This window comes from Fundulus heteroclitus, chromosome 12 (genome assembly GCF_011125445.2).
Source record: "Fundulus heteroclitus isolate FHET01 chromosome 12, MU-UCD_Fhet_4.1, whole genome shotgun sequence".
NCBI lineage: Eukaryota > Metazoa > Chordata > Actinopteri > Cyprinodontiformes > Fundulidae > Fundulus > Fundulus heteroclitus.
The window spans coordinates 22,738,555-22,760,594 of NC_046372.1; the positions used below are offsets into that span (position 1 = coordinate 22,738,555).

A 22,040-nucleotide genomic window follows, 5' to 3' on the forward strand; every position below is an offset into this window, starting at 1 on the left:
ATTTTAATTTTACTCTATCCTCTTATTTTCTTTCACCGCGCCACCAGAAAATATTCACACCCCTTTCCTTTCCCCCATCTGTTAGAATAACGACTTCCAATTCAAGTACAGTTATTTTTAAACATCCTATAATCCTATAATAACAAAGTGAAAGCATATCTTTATTGTCATTATGTGATCATGATGAAATTTTGGTGTGACACCAAATTCACATGTAAGACTACATTTTAATTTAAAAAGTTACTTATGTGTCTAAGATTAAACATCATAGACACATAAGTATTCACACCCCTTGACTCTGAAAACTGATGCATCTAGTTTTTCAGATAAGAAGTTTCTGTAAATAGTTTGTAGTCTATCTGCGGTTGACGGGAATTTAATAGAAGACATTTGCAGAAACTAAGCAATCGGGTCAGAGGGATTGTTTGCAGACCTCAGAGACCGGATTGTGCCATTGGACGAATCTGGGGAAGGATACAATAACTGTTCACCAGCTCTGAAGGTCTCAGGAAGCGCTGAAGTCTCTGCTATCTGGAAACAGAAAAGGTTTGAAACCACCAGGACCGTCGCTGGATCTGGCCCAAATAAACTGAGTGGGTCCAAGAAAGTGACCCAAAGGTCAGGGTGTTCTCTTGTGGGGATAGGAGCTCTTTTAAAGGCATACTATGCAACATTTTTCAGTTAATTAATATGTTCCATACCGTTTTGGATGATTAAATGAGTCATTTCAGGTCGAACAAAGGTTTTCTCGGCCGCCCTGGTGGTCTGTGGGGGAAATACCGCACTTGCAATTGCAGGAGCCCTCAGCCCGCACCCACAGGCTCAGAAGTCTCGTGCATCGTGAGAGTCGGTCTTGCTTTATGGCGAGAACTGCTACACGCCCCCAGTGAAAGGCATGCTCGTTGCTAGCGCAGTGGCAATATTTGTGCAGTTATCATGGCGGAACCAGCGAGAAAACAGCGAAAGCCCATGTTGGAGCAGGGCAGAAAGAGGAAAAAGGCTCTGGACAGAGAGAGGAGTCGTACACGGGTGAACATCGGGCAAGCTTTTTCAGAATGGCGAGAGCTAAAAGAAAAAGAAGGCTGCAAGGCTGACGCGGACCTTGCGTTTCTGCTGATGCGATTGTAAGTAACATTGGAATGGTTTCTCTCTCTCTCTGCATGTTCATACTTTCACTGTGTTAGTCATTGTTTGTACTGCCGTTTTTTCCACTTTTCGTTGCGTTCGCCTGTCTGCTAAGCTCAAAACAACCGCGCCTGGCTTGAAGAAGAAACCAGAACAGCTGAGCATCTTTATGACAGTGCACTTTTACTTTCGCCCTCTGGGGGGAGCCTCGCTGGAAAATCAACCCCGGTTGCATAGTATACCTTTAAACTTTAGTAAAAAAATAACCTTAGAGGTTATCAGACCAGATGTTCTGGCCAGAAAACATCTGGTCCGATGGAACCAGAATCAGCCTCTGAACTCTGAGGGAACTTTGGGTGGGAACTGAAGGTCCAGTTTTAGACGGGTTCTGTTCATTCCTGCAGGACAGAAGTTTCTGTTTCAGCTCATCTCTCCTGTGGAGTTTCTCAGGGTTCAGTTCTCGGCCCTCTCTTTCTCTGGGGTGGATTTTGAGAAATGACGGCATCTCTTTTCACCGTTATATGCAGATGACTGTCAGATTTATCTCCCTGTGAAGCCGAACCGTCTCTGCTCCTTCCAGCCTCTCCCGCAGCGCCTTAATGACATCTAAGCATGGACGGTGACGACGTCTCTGAGCTTTAATCAAAATGAAACAGAGCTGATTGTATTTAGTCCTAACAGTAACAAACCTCGGTGATCTGGAACCACACGTGAAGCAAAAGGTTTGACATCTTCATCTAAGCCTGAATTCAGATTTCAAGTTCAACAAGCAGCTCAGCAGCGTTTCACAGAAAGGTTTCGGTCAATCCAGATTCCCAAACTAAAACCCTGGTTTACACCAGCCGTACTGTGAAGCACGGCGGCGGCAGCATCATGCTGTGGGAGAGTTTCAGGAACTGGTTGAATAGTCTGTATGGAGGGTGAAATGACAGCAGCAACATGAAGAGAGATTCTTCTAGAAAACCCAGACCAGGACGGCGATACAACCTGGCAACGACCCGACGAACACAGCCCAGAAAGAGGAGTGGGTTCTGGGGATGCGCAGCCAGAACCGGGACTTAAATCCAATCAAGCATCTCCGTAAAGACCTGGCATGTCTGTGTACCAACACTCGAGAAAATACAAAGCAACGGGCGTGAATACTTTTAAAAGAACAAACAAACATTGGATTAACAAGCTCCTATGAATAAAATAATTTTCCAAAAATCATTTTTATCTTGTCGTCACTGTGTGAAGCTCTTTGGGAAATATTACATTTATTTTAGAATTAGTTTATGAGACAGAAGGGGTGTGAATACTTCCTGTTGTGTTTATTTAATTCACCTTTGGGACTAATCCAGTATTCCTGACTACATGGTTATTGTTTTGCTGTTTCTTCATCTCATCCTTCGTGTATCATTTCCTCCCTGTTTCCCTCCTTTGTGTCCGTCCGCCCTCCCCCCCTCTCTCTTCCTCTTAAGCTGCTCCTCTTCCTCCTCCCCTCCTATTAAACCCCCAAGTGAGCATCCACTCTCCTGTTGTTTTCTCCTCTTTTCCACAGACACAAATCCTGCCTGTCTGCATCACCAGGCTGCAGAAAGAGGAGGCGTCTGTGTGTGTTTTGCATGAATAGTTGCTTTTTTTCCCCCCCCTCCTCCTGCAGCGTCTTTCCACGCCAGCCTCCCTCATCTCTGATCTCATGGTTTCAGTTTCTCATCAAACACACACGCCTCACCTCTGAATGGAGCGAGCTCTGACGGCATCCACACCGACCGAAGGAAAGATGCTGCAGGATGTCTGCGCACCGCTGCTCCACTGAGAAGAATGGCTAAAGCCCGGCTCTGAGTGAATTAAAGCGCCGCGTTTTCACGAAGACGACACATCTGAGCTGACAGACACGACAGGCTGCCAGTGAGGCAACCCATGAGCTCCTTTTAGTCAGTTTGTGGGGAAGCAATCTGAAACGATGACCACCGAGGAGCTGATGGACCACTGATGACAAGAAATCCACGAACAGTGAACCACTGGGACCAGTTATCGTGTCAAAGTAACATCTTAACGACATGTTAACGCCTGATCTGATTCCCAGATTAGCCCTGATGACCTCATGCAGAATAAAAAAATAAAAAAATACCATGATACTGCTTTTATTCTGCTAAAGGAGCTGGAGCAGGCTGATTCTCTGAGTGCCTCGTACAGATAATATTCTATTTTCTATAAATCCGAAGAGGAAGGAAAAGAGCATTTAAGCAAAACACCTGAAAGAAAACCGTTATATCTTTCTGTGTGGTCAGGTGAAAAACTAAGATGCAACGTAATTCAAGAAGGAAAGCAGCAGCCGGGCGCTGATAATTAAATACACCAGTTAACTGATCACCATCAGTGAGAATAAAACAGCCAGTTTGCTGCTCTGGAGCAGACAGGTGAGCCATTACTCAACACCACGATGGGAAGACATCAGCAACGACCCCACAGCAGAAGCTGTTGCTGCTCATCTACCTGGACATTTATCACTTATCAGGACATTTTAAAACTATCTGAAGTCCGTCGTCCTGCAGGAAGACTTTTCCCAGGAGGAAAGCCTCTCAGCAGCTGCCAATCTTCCCAGGAGTGGATCACCCAGCAGGTTCAGCCCAAGGTTGGAGCGGGAAGCCCAGACAAGTGACCAGAAACCCCAGAGCTCCACCTCAGACTCTACAGGTCGCAGTTAGCAGGTTAAAGGTTGTGGCAGGACAATTAAAAGAACTGAATAAGAATGACTGTTGTGTCTCTGCTCTGTCTTCTCTACCATAGAAAGTACTCCTGGGTCAGTGTGAGCTTCTGAGCTTTCTGTGTCTCTGCTCTGTCTTCTCTAAGCCCCAGTGGGTGGAGGCAGATGAGCGTTCACACTGAGCCTGGTTCTGGTTCTGCTGGAGGTTCTCCTCCCTGTTAAAGGGGAGTTTTCCTCTCCACTGTCGCTTCATGCATGCTCAGTATGAGGGATTGCTGCAAAGCCATCAACAATGCAGACGACTGTCCACTGTGGCTCTACGCTCTTTCAGGAGGAGTGAATGCTGCTTGGAGAGACTTGATGCAACCTGCTGGGTTTCCTTAGAGAGGAAACTTTCTCACCAACCTGGAGGATCTGATGGAGTCTGACTTTGGAAAGAGCCTTGAGATGATGTGTGTATCATGAATTGGTGCTATTTAAATAAAATTTTATTGAACTGAACTGTTTGGAAGGGTTGAAGTAAAAAGACAATTTTCTCTAAAAGCAACATGGCAGCACAAATAGGTTGACAAGGATTTGTCTGAACGAAGCACAAGATTTTCGCAACAATGTCCTGACAGACAAAATCAAAGTCGAGATGTTTGACCATGAAGGGCAGATCTGGAGAAGACCAAACACAGAAGATCAGCATTACCAGTCTTGCATCATTTGCTTTTATTTCAGCTTTTAACTTTTATTTATAGTTTCTCTTCACAGTAGCTACATCTGGCCTGGTGTTCTGTTTAACCGTGACACCGTCTAACTTCATGTTCTCCTACAGATGATACAGTGGACCTGTCTTTCAGTGTTTAGCCATGTTTCTCTCCTAGACGTCGCTGTTGGCTGAGCTTTTACTACGACACTCCCTTTCAGTCTCTGGACCTGCAAACTGGCTCAGTGATTCTGCTTAGCTGTGTTTTTGTCCCAAATGAAGCCTCAGAAGGAGATGGTACTGCCACTACCCTTTCTCACATAGAAAGTACTCCTGGATCAGTGCTTATGGACTCTTTTAGTAAACCCCCAGTGGGTCGAGGCAGATGAGCGTTCACACTGAGCCTGGTTCTGGTTCTGCTGGAGGTTCTCCTCCCTGTTAAAGGGGAGTTTTCCTCTCCACTGTCGCTTCATGCATGCTTGGTATGAGGGGATTGCTGCAAAGCCAACAACTCAATGCCAGCAACCTTAGAGAGAAAACTTTGAACCAACCAGACTGAAGGATTTGACTGAACTGACTTTTGCAAAGAGCCTTTAGATGACACCTCTATATAAATAAACTAAATAAAACTAAAATGTAATTTCAAGGAACTTTACAGGAAAAACGTAAAATTAACACGCAGTTTGATCACATTAGGAAGCAACTCCTTCTGATTTCTGCAACATAAATACAATCCAATTCAATCCAGATGAATGCATCTTATTTTAATTCAACAATTAATTAATTAATCAATTAATTAATTAATTAATGCAGCCTAAATAAATCCAGCAATAATCCATTTCAACCCAGTTTTAATAAAATAAATAAAAAATAAAATGAAAAAATAGATAGTCTAAGTCAGACTAATAATAACCCTGCTTTTTTCAGCTAATTCAGCTCACAAAGATAAAGTTTAGTCCAACACAGCTCATAGAACTGTTAAATTTAAGGGGGGTAATTAAACAACTAAGTAATTTAAGATGCGTCAGTGTTTACCTTTAAGAACTGATGCCTTTAAAAGGAGTCGAGCCCAATGTAAGGTAGCTGAAGGACGGAGCAACATCTGTTTTTCTGGAGGTTCCTCCCATTAGAAGAAAGTACGTCTGCATCAGGAAACAGCCGAGAGTCTCTAAACAACCAGAGGAAGGCTTGTTTCTAGGAGCTCAACAAATTACCACAACCGTAGCACGTTTCAGAAAGAAAACCTCACGGAGCTTCTCGTGTTAAACCTGAACAACTTCATCATTTTCACAGGAGGGTGAAAAGAGAGAAAGGGAAAAAAAATATAGTCCTCCAAGGTCACTCACTCATTTGAAAAACATCTGAAGCTTGGGTTCTCTCTGAAATCCACCAGGGAGTCTCCTCCTGCTCTCTGCTTGTCTGATTTCCATTTTTCAAACCAATAACTTCCTGTCAATCACAGCCGTGTGGAGCCACAGAAAAACGCCTTCCAGCAGGACACAGAAGAAATAAATTAAGAGCGAGAAATCAAGGAAGTAGAAACATTAGAGCGACGTCGGGTCGTGCAGAATGAACGGAGAAACTCTCAGGAATAAAAGCAACCTTCAACACAGGCAGCTGGCGGGCCCACACTGAGACCTGCTTATTCTAAAGAAATTCAGATTTAATTCCTTTTTCATTTCCACACAAAAACATGCAACTGATAATAAGGACGTCGCTCTTCTTAGGAGCAGCAATGAAGATAAAATAAATGAAGCTCCAGCATGAAAATCTCACTAAAAGCCAAAATCATTATCATTACAAAACTTATCTGAGAAAAGGTGAAAAAAAATACTCGACTATTCAAGAGTCAACACTCAAGACACTAATATAGACAAAGAAAACCTTTGTACAACATGACAGAAAGCCTTTTAGGTTTTTATTTTAATTAATTACTGCTAAAACAGGAGTTTCTTGTTTTGTGCTTTTTCAACAATGTTTAGTATTTAATAATAATAATAATAATAATCCTGTTTGTCATTTTAAATTTTGCACATGCCAATGAAAAATGCACCTCCCCCCAGCGTTATTAGAAATCTGTAGTTTCACTGAAACAGAATCTATACGATGTTTTACAGAAAGGTAAACTGTAATTTCAGGTGAAGCAAACATGTACACTCTGTTAAAATAACCCGTCAGTTCCTGATTTATTTGGATATTTACCCTGAAGATTCTAGAAAAGTAACCTGTAAGTTCTGGAGTACTTCTGTAAAAGTAACCAGCTGGCTCTGGGAAAACGAGCTTAAATTAACGGTCAATTCTGGAAAGTCATCAGTGAGCTGGTGGAAGATAACTTGTAACATCTGGAAAAGTAATTATGGCAAAACTACTGAAAGTACTTTATAAACTGCACGGAAAATAATCTGTAAGCTCCAGGAAAGTAACCTTAAGTAAGTTCTGGAAAGCAACCAGTATGTTCAGAGTAAAGTAACCGTTAACTAACCTGGAACTAACCAGCTCCAGGTTAGTTCCGGTGAATGACCTTAAAGGAAATTAACCTGTAGGGTCTGGCCTGTGCTGTGTTGCTATGAAGAATGTTTAAAACTAACATTCAGGCTAGGAAAAGTAAAACAGGAACGACACAAAAAGGAAAGGAAATAAGTAAATGGATAAAAATTAAAAAATTAAAACAAAAAATAAAGCAAAAACAAATTGGATGTGATATGAGATAAACGACTAGATTACAATTAAAATTACTCTTCCAGCTGTTATTTTCACATTTGCCTATTATTCATCCAGTTTTGTAACTTCATACATATTAAATCCAACATAACTTTATCTCCCTTTTCATTTTAAACATGCTTTGTTTAAAAGCTGTTTGTCACAGGATTGATTTCAAAAGGGTCCTAATATTATATTTAAAGGCTCTCATGCAGCGTTAAACATTAAAGCAGATGTTCTGAGGTCCAAGCAGATCTGGTCATACTGACAGAAATTTGGAGGATATTTCCGCATTTGATCTTTTCTGCAACATTTTCTCAGTCGTCATTAACTACCGTCTGGTCGGGTTTATCTGCTTTGAAGCGCTGATAAGAGCCATTGTCCTTGTTTAAATCAACAACTTCTCAGAGAAAGCCTCTGGGCTGCCGGCATTTCGTCTTTGGAGGGAAGAGTCAGATCTTTGCTTTTCAGATGCTTTGACCGCTATTCGGAAATCTGCATGAAGGCATTTTGCAGCTGCAGTCGTGTGTTTTGTGCATTTGTGCATTTTGAAAAGCCGTCCGGCTGCCTGTTGGATATCGGTCTGAGGTCCGCTCGAGCCGGCGTTGTTTGAAAATGAAATGAGCTGCAGACCACGAGCCTCAGGTGAAGTCTGGACTCACAGGAGGCGCGTCCTGGCTGAGGTCTGATGACCTTTGTGTGTCGATAAGGCGTTAAATTAAAACGCCACCATGAACCTCCACTGGTGATCCGTGCAGGGCGTGAACACGAGGAGAAGGTAAGGAATCATTTTATTCTGAAAGATAGAAATTATTCTGTCACATGTTGGGTTCGTTATGACCTGAAAGCTGATTGGCTGTCAACCTGAGCAGCTTCTTCTTGTTTCACTGATGGTTAGAAGGTTGTCTGTTTAATTAAATAACGAGGTTTTCTAAAAATATTAGTAAGATTCTGTGTGTTACTAAAATGAATGTGTGACTCGAGATTGTGTTTGTTGTTGTGATTTCTGGTGCTTTTGGATTCATCACATGGTTGTTAATAATAATAATAATAATAATAATAATGATAATAATGATGATAATAATAATAATAATAATAATAATAATAATAATAATAATAATAATAATAATAACAACCTTTATTGTCCTTGCAGCAGACATCCTAGTGAAATGGCTAAGGGTTTTGATCAGGGATCCAGGTTGGCGGTCTTTGGGATTCGAACCCAGAACCTCAAAGCTTCTCCAGAACTAGAGATGCACCGATCCGATACCCGGATCAGATATCAGCTCCGATATTGACCAATTAGCAGGATCGGATATTGGATGAATGACGGTGATCCAGCTTTCCCATACGGTCATTTATTTTTTATTAATATCAAACACAGCAATACAGCTACAGCAATCTAGGTACTTCAATTCTATCTTTGCAGCCCCTGGTTATGTCATCACACAGAGCAGCTAGTGACGAGCAAACAGAGAGCAACACGGAGCACGCGCCGGACCGAGCCAAGTCTCCTATCCGTTAACAATGTCAAGCCTGATGCCTTCACCCACATGGCAAGGTGTACGGTTCATTCCTTAGACAGTAGTACCGGATCGGTACCGGGTATCGGCTGAGATGCTCAGCTCAGGTATTGGTATCAGAAAAAACTGGATCGTGCATCTCTGTCCAGGACGCAGCGCCTTGCTGCAACCACCAGGCCTCCACTCGCCCACCCCAACACCTGAGATGTCAGACCGGAGTCCTGCATCGGGTCGGGTACCCGTAAAACCGTTCAGAAAATAAAACCAGATTATTTCATGGGTACAGGCACGATATAAATGCACAGAATGCGGGCGGGTGGCATAAAAAGAGTTCCAGCATGAATAGATACCATTTTCTTATCTATTAACTCTACATCTCAATAAGCAAATTCCTTCAAGAATATCCAGATAATAGTTATTATTTTTTTTTAAAAACAAGGCAACCTGTCTTACTTTGGCCAGTTGCAGCACAAACCACAAAGCAAGTTGGACAGGTAGCGGCGTAGCAGGTGTGTCATTAAGGGAATAAGGGGAAAAATAGCCAAATATACCAAATAACGAACATCATCCAAGGCCGAGTCGGACATTTGGGAGGAATTTGATGTAATTCGAGACCACGAGAACAACGTTGTCAGTGGATTTGCAGCTTTTAGCAAAAATAAAGCTTGTTGTGATAGCAGCAAATGAAATGAAGGGCTGTGTCTATACATTATGATCACGGGTCGCGCAACGATTTATTACTCACAGGTCCGGGCGGTCCCGGGTTGTAATGGGGATAATCGTAGGTAACGGGTCGGGTCTCGGTTCTGAGCTCTACGGGTGTGAGCGGATACAAGTTTGAAATAAATCGGATTAATGCATGACTCTGTGTCAAAAATGTGCAGCTCTGACCATTTTATAATGTTGACTAATGACCTATTTTTAAATACAGAACAAACACTGAATTCAAACTCAATCCTTTATTGTAATTTTTACCAAACCTGCAGGTTTTTAAAAAAGAAAAAAAGAACATGTGCTCTCTGAACTCTAAAGGGGGCGGAGCTTGGTTCCTGGGTCTGCGTTGTGATTGGCTGAGAGGATGTAATGATGTAATATTAACCTACATGGTTAGAATGCAACAGGAAGAAAAACTGTTATTCTATTGAACTTTTATTGACCCTTTTCCCCCTATTGCACCACACGTCTATCAATTGATATATATTGTTTTTGAATTATCGTCTGGATCTATTAAATAGTTTATAAAATGGGGCAATGTTTAAAAATGCCAATTATTAGAAACTGTTATTGTTATAAAATGTATTTAACTGTTAGATGTTTAACTGGGCTTCATCACTGCCCACCTTTAAAACTCGCCTTAAAACCTTTTACCACTAGTGAGACTTAGCTTTCGTTTTAAATTGGTTTTATTGTTTCTTTTAAGCGTTTTTATGCATTATCTTTTTATGTTTGTTTTTGTAGTTTTAGTTTGTAGCGATGTGCAGCACTTTGTGTCAGCTGTTGGTTGTTTTTAAGCGCTTTATAAATAAAGATGTGGTATGGTTATAAAATGTAAAAGTTTGAGACCCACTGCTAACATGTTGCATGGTACCAGACGTGGGTTAGCAAGGAGAAGAAAGCCAGGAAAGACAAAGATTTAGCTGAATATGATCAGAATAAAGAACCGTGGCGTGTGAGTGAGCCAGAGGACTCGCTCAGGCTGGAAACAGTTTATACTGCGTTAGCTTTGCCTGTATTTGTGGACACTCACCAGCCTGGTGTTTGCCGTCAGCTCATTAACTGGGAATCCCATTTAAAATCACAACAAGCTTCCTGAAAGCGCCACGTAAAACCGGACAGTTTCACACAGAGAAAAACCCAAATCACAGTAACGAGCTCAGAGAAGCAGCTGTGAGCCGATCAGGTTTCATTAAAGTCCGGCGCCATCCAGCAGCTTTTCATTCCCCTGGAGCCCGCGGGGACGGCGGCTGACAGGCGACGGTGAAACAAAGCAGAGCAGCCGCTGTCACTCCAAACTCCGCAGCATCTTGTTGTCACGCAGATGAAAGCCTGCGCCTCTGCAGCGGCTGAATTATTTCATTCCTCTCAGCCTGGATGGAAAACATTTCTTTGTCGTTTCAGCGCTTGAATCTTTCGGCAGCTGGCCACGATCAGCCTGACACTCACAAAGAAGCACATGGAGACAGTGGCCCACACCTGGAACCACGCGGAGGGATTTCTGGACCACCGGCGGGTCTTCAACCGGACGCCTTCAGATGGTACAGAGCGCTGCTGGACGTCTTCTGACGGAGTCACGCCGGTTTGAGCCCATTTCACTGGTTCTGAGGGGAGCCGCCCGTCCATCTTAAGATTATTTTACTTGTTTTTAAGTCTTTAAAGTCTTCACTCTGCTCTGTATCTTAACTTTTACAGCCCTACGTTCCACCTCGCTCTCTCAGGTCAGCGGACCTTCAGCTCTTCTCGGTACTAAGAACCTAAAGCAGGCCCGCAGGTTTGATTCCTGCGGCCGAGTCGCTGTGCTGAGATGCTTGTCAGGTATCAACCATGTCAGGTCATGAGAACATTTAATGGCAGATAAAACTATTTAAAATGCAACGTATCGCTTCTAGAACCAGAGAAACGTGCTCTCGCTCTCTGGTACCAGCTAATCTGGACCAGCTAACATCGAGCCACTGAAGTTCTGCTAAGTCCAGCGTAAAGAGCATTTCTGTGATCTAAATCAGCTGCGATGAAAGCATGGCAGGAGAGCAGCTGGTAGCGTTGTTGCAGCTAGAAGGTTCTGGGTTTGAATCCCAGCCTGGGGTCTTTCTGCATGTTCTCCCTGTGGATGCGTGGGTTCTCTCCTGGTACTCTGATTTCCTAACCGGACTCTCGCCAGGATGTGGTTCCGCTGAGCTCTGGAGGAATTTCACTACCCCATAAAACGGATGAGCCAATCAGGATCGCTGGGCAGGATGGTCGTAGATGTGACGTATCAGAGACTCTTTGGATTCAGACAACAGTGGCGGCTCACAGCGAGGAAGCTAGCTGTGACACTGATGATGCATTTTCATCAGAGTTGTAAAAATCTACCGAAAATTAATTCCTTTAAAGAACACCAGAGAACGGCTTTGAAGGCTTTTGTTTGTGGAAACAATGGTTTCGCCATTCTTCCGACCGGGATTGGTAAGAGCTTGTTCCTCCGTCATCTTTACTTGTCCGTCAATAAAGATGACGGACAAGTGGTTTATCCAATGAAATGGAAGGATAAGGCCTCTCCTTCTGAAATACATCTCCATCAGGGTCTATTTCTCTCACTCTGCTGAGTTCTCCTACTGCTCTCCAATCTGCTTTGCTTGTTGTTATTTCAGCTTTTAACTTTTTGTTCTGTAATTTTTCTCCTCCTAGAAGGTACACCTGGTCTGGCGTTCTGTTAGCTGTGACATAATCAGGGGAGGCAGATCATCCACTATCACCATCTAACATAGAAAGTACTCCTGGGTCAATGTGAGCTTCTGTGCTTTCTGTGTCTCTGCTCTGTCTTCTCTAAGCCCCAGTGGGTGGAGGCAGATGAGCGTTCACACTGAGCCTGGTTCTGGTTCTGCTGGAGGTTCTCCTCCCTGTTAAAGGGGAGTTTTCCTCTCCACTGTCGCTTCATGCATGCTCAGTATGAGGGATTGCTGCAAAGCCATCAACAATGCAGACGACTGTCCACTGTGGCTCTACGCTCTTTCAGGAGGAGTGAATGCTGCTTGGAGAGACTTGATGCAACCTGCTGGGTTTCCTTAAGCCGGGCGTACACTGTACGAGTTTTTCCCCTTTTCGGGCCGATTCTTCAGTCGTGCGAGCATTTTTTGAATCGGGCCGAATTTCAGCTTGATCGTAGAGGGGGGGAGGAGGGGGGACTGGCTTCTCACGACTACCTCCCGATCAGGAATCGGACGATCGTGAAAATCAAACATGTTTGAAATTCAGTCGGCTGTCGTGAGGTTTTTGTGAGCGCATCCTGCTGTTCAAGCAGAGCTACGAGGGGGCACCCTCCCCTCCCCTCCGTCCCCGCCAGCGGAGGGAGGGAAGCGGGCGTCCCTGAAGCGACCTCCGGCCGGTGTTGGGGAGGGCGAGCCGTCAGGTCCGCGCAACGCGCTGGCCGCCTGTTTCGGCACTCCTCCGCTTGCTGGGGGGGGGGGGGGGGGGGGGGTTGCGGGCCAGGCGACCTGCCGTGCCGCGCAGCCGCCGATGCGTCTCGTCTCTCCTCTCTCTCCCCTCGGTTCCCCCGGCGCCGGTGCCTCCTGCGGGCCTCGCCAGAGCTGGGCTCGAACCCCTGCTCTGGGTCCCTGTCACCTACCGTCGCTCGCCTGCCTCTGTCCCCACAGCGAGCGGTCCCAGAGGGGACACGACGTACAGTGTGAGCAGTCTGGTCTCGTCCGAGCGTCGCGCCGCACAGATCGTGAGCGGTGAACTTTTTAAACCCCGCGGTTCCGTCACGCAGTGTTTGAGATGTATATAAGTACCACGACTGAAAAACTCGTACAGTGTACGCCCGGCTTTAGAGAGGAAACTTTCTGACCAACCTGGAGGATCTGATGGAGTCTGACTTTGGAAAAAACCTTGAGATGATATGTTGTTAATTGGTGCTATATAAATAAAATTTATTTGAACTGAATTGGTGGCAGTGTGATGGTCTGGGGTTGTTTTTCTGCTTCAGGAACTGGGCACCTTGCACCAATTTCTTGACTCCTTTGCCTAAAATACCAGAGAATAATATCCATCTATCAGTTAATTACCTTAAGGTCAAGTCACATGGGGTCACTTAGGTTATACAGCAAGACAATGATCCAAAGTACAGCAAAAAGTCCACTTCTGAAGAGCTCCTCGTATCAAAATGAAAGTTTAATGTGGCTGAATTTAACCAATTCTGCAAAGCAGAGCGGGTTAAAATTCCTCCACAGTGACATGAAACACCAGCTATTAGGTTAAGGGATTTAAATGCACTCTGTATTTACTCAGGTTATCGTTGTCTGATATTAAAATTTGATCTAAAACAGAAAAAGAGGGAAATTGGTTTTACTTAATAAATATAAGTTTATATAATATAAGTTTGAATTGAGAAAGCTTCCTGGAGAGGAAGCAAAATGTCTTCAACTACAGAAAATAAGTCCAGTTGCTTTGTTTTTTACTTTTTTTGGATAAGTTTATGGGTGTCTAAAATAGTAACTAAACATTCTGCTGTGTTTCATTAGGAGACTTATTCTCTGTAATGCATCATTTTAGAGAACGATGAAAAATATAAATGTTATACTTCATCTGGTCTGCTGTTTATAACCTCTTTTTAATTGGACAAAATGTGTTTTTACCTCTAATTTATTGATATATTTGGATAAATATATGAAGTGCACACATTTTCTATATCTATCTATCTATCTATCTATCTATCTATCTATCTATCTATCTATCTATCTATCTATCTATCTATCTATCTATCTATCTATCTATCTATCTATCTATCTATCTATCCAGTCAAAAGTTTACATACACTCATGATTGCTATAGAGATCTTAAGTTTTCAGCTTTTAATTACTTCTTTAAATACCCTTTTTAGGTAAAATGACTAATGGATCAGAGTTCTGTGGGTCAGAACCGGTTCCTAACCAGAGTCCATGTTTCCATCAGAGCAGCGGTCTCAGATTTCAGATCCCCCAGGGCTGGTTTCCTGTGATTTCTACATGTGTCCCTTGCCCTGCGCACCAGAATCAACCAGAATCTCTGGGTCCATGTCTGCCAATGAGCCAACGTCTCCGTCAGGTTGAAGCAGCTAAAAGCTGCAGGACTCCGGCCCTGGAGGACTGGAGAAGGAGACCGCTGCTGTAGTGTTAGGGTTGGAGTCATTTCACAAGCCTTTTTTTGTCGCCTGATGGAAAACATTATTCAACCAATGCAGCAGTCCCATCAGGACGGAAACATGCCCTCAGCATCATGCCGCCGCCGTCATGCTTCACAGCTGTCACCAGTTTCAGTCGCCACTGAAGATCCGAACCACGCCACAGCTAAGAGTTTGGGTCGAAATGGCTCACACCGTCACAATATTTTTGGGACAAATGACCTCAAACACAGATTAAAATCCATTTAGGAACCTAACACTAAGCTTCCAGAATGGCCTCCCCAGAGCCCTGAATGCTCACCACCTCAACCCTGTTTGATATGTGTGAACCGTGCTCCTTTACAGGAAAACATACAGATTAAACGAAGATCTACCAGAAAGGAGCGGTCTGATCCAGCCAGAAAAGCAGGGGATAAAAAGGTGTGAGCGCATAGTGAGCATTACATAACCCAGAGTCTAATTCCTCCTGTACTCTGATACACGAGTCTACACGTAAACCTGGTTCTGATGGAGGAAATGTTCTGAGACTTTGTGTTTCTGGTATGAAAAAAGTTTCCTTTGCAGTTTTTCATCCTGATGAGACCTGACTTCCAGCTGTGAGTGAAGTTATAGAAAGGTGGCATGGTCTGGGCTCCATGCACACCATCAACATTAATCACAGAGGTGCATCCTCGGTTCATACATGGTCAGCAGTGTTTGCTTTTAATTTCTGTGGCAACTATGTGGTTGGTTGATGATTTCTGGGACTTTAAGTATAGTTTACATAAGGATTTGTTGTTTGTGCGACACCTTAACCTCCTAACCCGGTTTCAAGAGGGAGCGTTGAGCTGGTGGACTGAGGGAGAGTCCCATGTGCCGTGGTTCTGTGTTCGCTGTCCTGCCCTTTGGACATAAATGAAGAAGTTAGCATTGCACCTGCAACCCCTGAGACTGGATAGGCTACCAAGTAACGAATAAGTGTTACAATATAATAAAAAAAGGACCACCATCAGGAAGTCATGTTCAGATATAATTATTCATCCTCGAGAAACTAAAAACGGTGGAAAACACAAGTACCGGTTCTCTAAAACTCCTGCTGTTAATCAGATTTAACTTATCTTTATTAAATAATGATGAAGAGACTTTGCAGACTAAGTTTAGGATACGTTTGCAGCTCCGTTCTGGAAGTCCCAAAGGGTCTGTGCAGAAATAAGTCCCAAAGCTTCAAAACATTTCAGTCGACCAGAAGGTGAAACACAGAGGAGAGTTAAATAAAGATTAAAACTGGCTGAACAAGAAGGCTTCAGCCTGGGTTAGGGAGCATTTCCAGGTGTTAAAATGAAGGAAAGCAGAGACTGAGTTTTAGAGGTATTATTTATGGATAAATACCTCTAACCAGTATCTTGCAGCACTTTAATCTATAATTCCTTTTGAAGGTCCAGTAATCGGTGAAGTTTTATTACATTTTTCAGCAAGAAAGAAGGATTATAATTTATCAAAACTTCTGAGAAATGAGGATCTGGATCCGCATCACATAGAACACGTTAGCTTCTCTTCATCACCTCTCTGCTAAATCCAGAGTAAAATGTTAAACTCATCTACGTACATTAAAAAATCTTAATAATGAAGCTCCATCATATATCAGAGCTCTGATTACCCCGTATGTTCCTAACAGAGCACTTCGTTCTCAGACTGCAGGTCTGCTGGTGGTTCCTAGAGTCTCTAAAAGTAGAATGGGAGGCAGATCCTTTAGCTATCAGGCTCCTCTCCTGTGGAACCAACTCCCAGTTTTGGTCCGTGAGGCAGACACCCCGTCTACTTTTAAGACTAATCTTAAAACTTTCCTTTGTGACAAAGCTTATAGTCAGAGTGGCTCATGTTACCCTGAGCTACCTCTATAGTTATGCTGTGATAGGCTTAGGCTGCTGGAGGACATCAGGGTCTATTTCTCTCACTCTGCTGAGTTCTCCTACTACTCTCCATCATTTCCAATTAATGCTGCCATTAACTTTGTCCTCTATCTATGTTTTTTTCTGTCCATAGAAGGTACTCCTGGCTCAGTGGCTAAGTGTTCGCTGTCATCGCCGGTTCTATTGCTTACAGTGAGCCTGGTTCTGGATCTGCTGACATGTTCTTCCTGTTAACTGGGTCAGTGGCTCCACTGTCGCCACGTGCTTTGCTCTGGGAAGATGGATGACAGGTGGCAATCAGCTGGGCTTCGTCAGAAAGAGGAATTATCACCGTTTGGCCTAAAATTATATACAGTGTTTTAGAATTTGCACTGAACCAGACTGCATGTGATTAAATATGAATAAGAGCACCTAACAGGGAGTATGGATGGTACAGGTTGGTCTAATAAAGTGCCTCCAGGCGATAATGTGTTATATAAACACTGGACAGAATAACAGAACGTCCAGCATTGGTTTTACATCAATATTCAGTGAAGAAAAGAGATAAATAGAGCTAAATGTAATTGTCATGATGTTAACGCATGCGATTATAGGTGACGACTAAGATTTGTGTAAAAATAAATGACGTTTTTATCCATAATCTGAGCATTAAGAGGCGACGGTGCGACGCCCGTAGACCCACAGGTGGAAACGTTTCCCAGCAGGGAGAGTTTTCAGCGTTTGATGACGTAAAAGCTGCTGCAGTCCAGCCAGGACCAGACGCCCATCAGCTGAGAGGAGGACGATCTTCATCCCTCAGACCGGCACTCAAACTCCTCCTGGACATTTGTCTCCCAGACTCCTCCAGCCCGCGTCCTCTGCTGTCACATCTAATTCCTCGCTCTCCCTCATAACATCTCTCTTCTCCTCACCTCACCTCTCCACCCGCCCCTCCATCTTCCTCCACCCCCCACCCTAGATGACTTATTTAAGGCTCCAAAGATGAATTCTCAAACACAAACCTGTTCGCCTCTGCCTTTTACAAACATTACGGCATGAAAGGTGAATTAATCTGACAGCACAAAGCAAACAAAGCCTGCAGGAGAGGCTTGTTGTCACTTTTACTGGAGCTGTGGCTTTCTCCCAGCGTGTGAAGGAGGAGCAGAGATTGGGTAAAAAAAAGCTGAATTAGGAGGAGGCTGGAGATGGAGAACACGCTGGTGCGTCTTTATCTCCCCCTCCACCAGGAGGAAGCTGGCTGGAGGAGACATCTGCGTCCATCAGCACAGACTTTCTTTCAGGCCGGGAACAATGACAGCAGCTGGGCAGCAACAAAAGGAGACCAGGATGCTCCGCGTCTTTGTGGCCTTCAACCTGCAACCCTCCACAAATTGTCCATTTTGTCCCCAGAAGACGCGCAGACGCAGAGGACTGCCCTGGTTGGACAACAGCCCCCCCACCCCCAGACAATGCCTACCTTATCAGCTCCTCTGTGCTTCTTGGCCGCCGGGGGCTCGTCGTGCAGCCGCCTGACAACAATAGCTCCTCCGCCGCTCTTTGCGCCGCAGTCCGGCGCCGGTTTACCGGACATGTTGGCGTTCTCTCCCGCGGGGACGCGGGGCTCCGGCGCGGGGCCGAGGCAGTGTCCGGGGCCCAGGTGATGCTCCGGCAGGAAGACGGAGGGCGGAGGAGACGGGCCGTCATCGCCGGGCTTCTCCTTCCTGACGCGGCCGGGAGGACCGGCGGCGTCCCGGTCCCTCTTCCAGCCCCGGATCAGGCTCTTGCCCTTCCGCTCCTCCTTGGCTTTGGCCGCGGGAGGAGCGGCCGCGGCCGCCTCGGAGATGCCGCCGTTGCTGCTGCTGTTGCTCCCGTCCGCATCCCTGCCGACCGCGGAGATCATCTCCACACCTTCCGCTCCTCCGACGCCGCGTCCTTGAGCACCGACCCCCGGACGCGCCTCCGCTGCCGCAGCCGCTGGGCGATGCGCCGCCGCCCCCTCCGGGTCCTCACGTCCGTCCTGGCCGCCTCGGCTGCGTTTCGGCGCGGATCTCCTCGCCTCCGACCCGCCGCCTGGTCCCCGGGTCTGGAGCGAGGACAGGGCCGCGTGTCTGTGGGCTGAGGAGGAGGAGGAGGAGGAGGAGGAGGTGATGGAGGAGGAAGAGGAGGAGGCGGTGTGGTTCTGTGACAGCTCGCTGCAGTCTGTCAGCAGCTCTCAGGAAGCGCTTCATCTTATGGAAGACCGAAGCTGACAAAATAAAAAAGAAAGCCTGAAACCTACAAATGGCCCGATAAATAAACAAAACACACGTAAAATATACATTTTGCATTAATTAAAAAAGTAATAATGTAACTTTTTGCTTTAACATAATACATTTATTTACTTTATTACATATTTTATAATTTAATCGACCTACACATTTTCTCCTTTATTTATTTCCAACATACTATGTATTTAGCCATTTAATTTTTATGAGTTTTGCATTTTTTAAATGCTTTTTCTTTTGCTTATAGATGCATTTATGCCCACTTTATTTATTCCCTGATTGTTTTCTTGTTTTCCTCACAAGCGTTTCTTTTTATTTCCATGTTTTCTTTTTACATATTTGTTTCTCCTTTTTTAAAAACCTTTCCTTATGCATTTCTGCCTCATTATGCAAATAATACGGGGGGTTCTTCTTTGGGTCAGGTTGTTCCAGTGGAACTAAAGAAATCTAGGATTTACTTAGCTTATTCATTACAATGAAACAAAATAAATTATACTAGTTGTAGCTTTAGAAAACAAGATTACTTTAGACCAGAGAACCCCCAACGAGTTTATTTCTTATCATGAAAAGAAATAATTAAGCTTTTCGTGATGAAGCTTGTTCCAGTGAAACTAAAGAAATCTAGGCAAGGATTTACTCAGTTTATTCACTATAATGAAACAAAACGATTTCTTGTAGTTGTAGTTTTAGAAAAGTTGGATAAAATTACTTTAGATCAGAAACCCCCAAGGATTTACCTAGTTTATTTCTTATTATAATAAAAAAATTAAATACTGTGATTTTATGCTTTTTGTATGTTTGTTAATGTATAAAAGAAGTCTAGTCAATGTCTAACTTGGCTTATTCCTGTGTTAATGTAATGTTTTTCTTCTCCTATGTAAAATTTCCCTCTGTGATGTTTTCTGTTCATGTACAGCACTTTGAATCATGTTGTTACTGAAAAGTGCTGCCTGCCTATTGTTCAGTCAGAAGGAAGTTGAAGGATCCATGTGCAGATTGATTGCGCATGCCTGCCTCCATTAAATAGCCAAAGTATAGTTCAATTCAATTCAATTCAATTTTATTAATGTTGCAGCATTTCATTAAACATATCATCTCAAGGCTCTTTCCAAAGTCAGACTCCATCAGATCCTCCAGGTTGGTGAGAAAGTTTCCTCTCTAAGGAAACCCAGCAGGTTGCATCAAGTCTCTCCAAGCAGCATTCTCTCCTCCTGAAAGAGCGTAGAGCCACAGTGGACAGTCGTCTGCATTGTTGATGGCTTTGCAGCAATCCCTCATACTGAGCATGCATGAAGCGACAGTGGAGAGGAAAACTCCCCTTTAACAGGGAGGAGAACCTCCAGCAGAACCAGAACCAGGCTCAGTGTGAACGCTCATCTGCCTCCACCCACTGGGGCTTAGAGAAGACAGAGCAGAGACACAGAAAGCACAGAAGCTCACATTGACCCAGGAGTACTTTCTATGTTAGAGAAGACAGAGCAGAGACACAGAAAGCACAGAAGCTCACATTGACCAAGGAGTACTTTCTATGTTAAATGGTAATAGAGGATGATCTGCCTCCCCTGGCTAACAGAACGCCAGACCAGGTGTACCTTCTATGAAGAGGTGTACCTTCTATGAAGAGAAAAATGACAGAGAACAAAAAGTTAAAAGCTGAAATAACAAAAAATAATGCAAATGTATGTTATTAAGGTAAGAGAGCGTATTTGTGTATTACGTTAATAAATATAAAATAGTTTCTATTTTTTTTTATTAATTGATACGTTTTAGGTGTATTGGTTTATTTATTGGGCCGTTTATATTTCTGTCAGTTTCTGTCCTCCATATATCCTTGTCTCCTTTGTTGATCTCCGCGATCATCAGCATTCCAGTCATTGTCAGAGCGCCTGCAGCCGCAGTGTGGCTCAGAGGAGGTGGACACTTCAGGTCTGATGGAGGATCAGAGACACCTTTCACCTCACCTGTCCTGCAGTCCGTTAAATAAATAATTTAATATACATATATAACGTTAATTAGTGATGGGGGTGGACTATGGTTTGGATTACCATAATTTTTTGCTGTTATTTGGCATTAACATCACATCAACATGCAAATTAAACAATGAAAGCAGCTTTTATTAGTTCATATTAGGCTTTTTAAACAAAACTTAAACGGTTTTATCTCCATTTCTAACATCTGAACGCACAGTACCGTCACAAGGGGGCGCTGTTGTTTTTGTTTCCCGGTTCATCGGCTTTATAAGCTTTTAAATGACAGAATGTCCACATTAAACTGATTGATGCACAATTCCTTTTTTTAAATGATGTGATTGCGCTCATTGTCCGCAAGGGGGCGCTACGTGAGCTGGAAGTTTTTTTTTTTTTTTTTTATCAACACACCTTAAAGCAGCCGTGGGAAAATGCGGTTTATCAATGAGAATATGACACTTTTGGTTTGCAGTGGGAGAAAATATTAACAATTGAGATGATCTGAAACACTTCTGTCAAAATGTCACGATAGAAAATCATATTTTTGATGGTTTTCAACCAGAAATGGGTGGATCGCTCCCTCTGGCTCTGGGCTCAGCCTTGCTGTTTGTCCACTGAGTCCTGGGAGATGGACAGACAGATTAGAGATTAGAGTCACAACAAACTGACCAACAAAGCCACACGACCTCCCCTCAACGTCCGAACACTCGGGCTTAAAGCTCGGTTGTTCCTCACTGACCCAAAGTTCTCCACTCTGTGAGCTACACACAACAAAAACTCCCATGGTGCATCATCCCTGAAAGTGACCCGTATGGAGCCTTAAACAAAAGAAGTAATGAAAATAATAACCACAATAGCTAAATATACAAATTCCCAAAATTAATATGAATTACCAATATTATCTAATGATTTCAAGAAAAGTAAATTTAGCAAGAAAAACAAACCCAAAACATTAACCATAATGCATATAAAAGAAACCGCTAAATATAAATTCAGGCTCCTACAGATTCCTCATAAAAATCAGTGTTTTTGTCATGAGTTTCAGTCGCCGACGTGAAAATTAGGACAGCGGCGAGAGACGGAGGAAGAGGAGGCCATGAAACAAACTGCGAGCAGAAATCAGTTCTCACAGCAAACAAACAGAGCCGCAGATCGTTGACGGGACATGTTCCAGGGGTCGTCTGGCCCGGCGTGTCCCGCTGTGTTTGTTTGACTCTCAGACTAAACCAGGACACAGAGTCTCACGTGTTTGGATGCAGCACAACCAAACACGTTGGTTGCGCTGTTTTTGGCACAAAAAATGTATGCATCCCTTTCCTACAAAAAAGTCAGGCTAATTTGTTTGATTAAAATGTTGAA

General features: G+C 43.8%; 1 protein-coding gene across 1 annotated transcript in view; it reads right to left on the reverse strand.

Annotated features, from left to right (window-relative positions):
• znf608 (zinc finger protein 608) overlaps positions 1–18,442 on the reverse strand; it is a 48,827-nt gene extending 30,385 nt beyond the window's left edge. The window contains exon 1 of the mRNA XM_036144290.1: positions 17,928–18,442. Coding sequence (XP_036000183.1) covers positions 17,928–18,350 — 423 coding nt within the window. The 5' untranslated portion in view covers positions 18,351–18,442. The remainder of the gene's footprint in view (positions 1–17,927) is intronic.
• Positions 18,443–22,040: the final 3,598 nt, after the last annotated feature.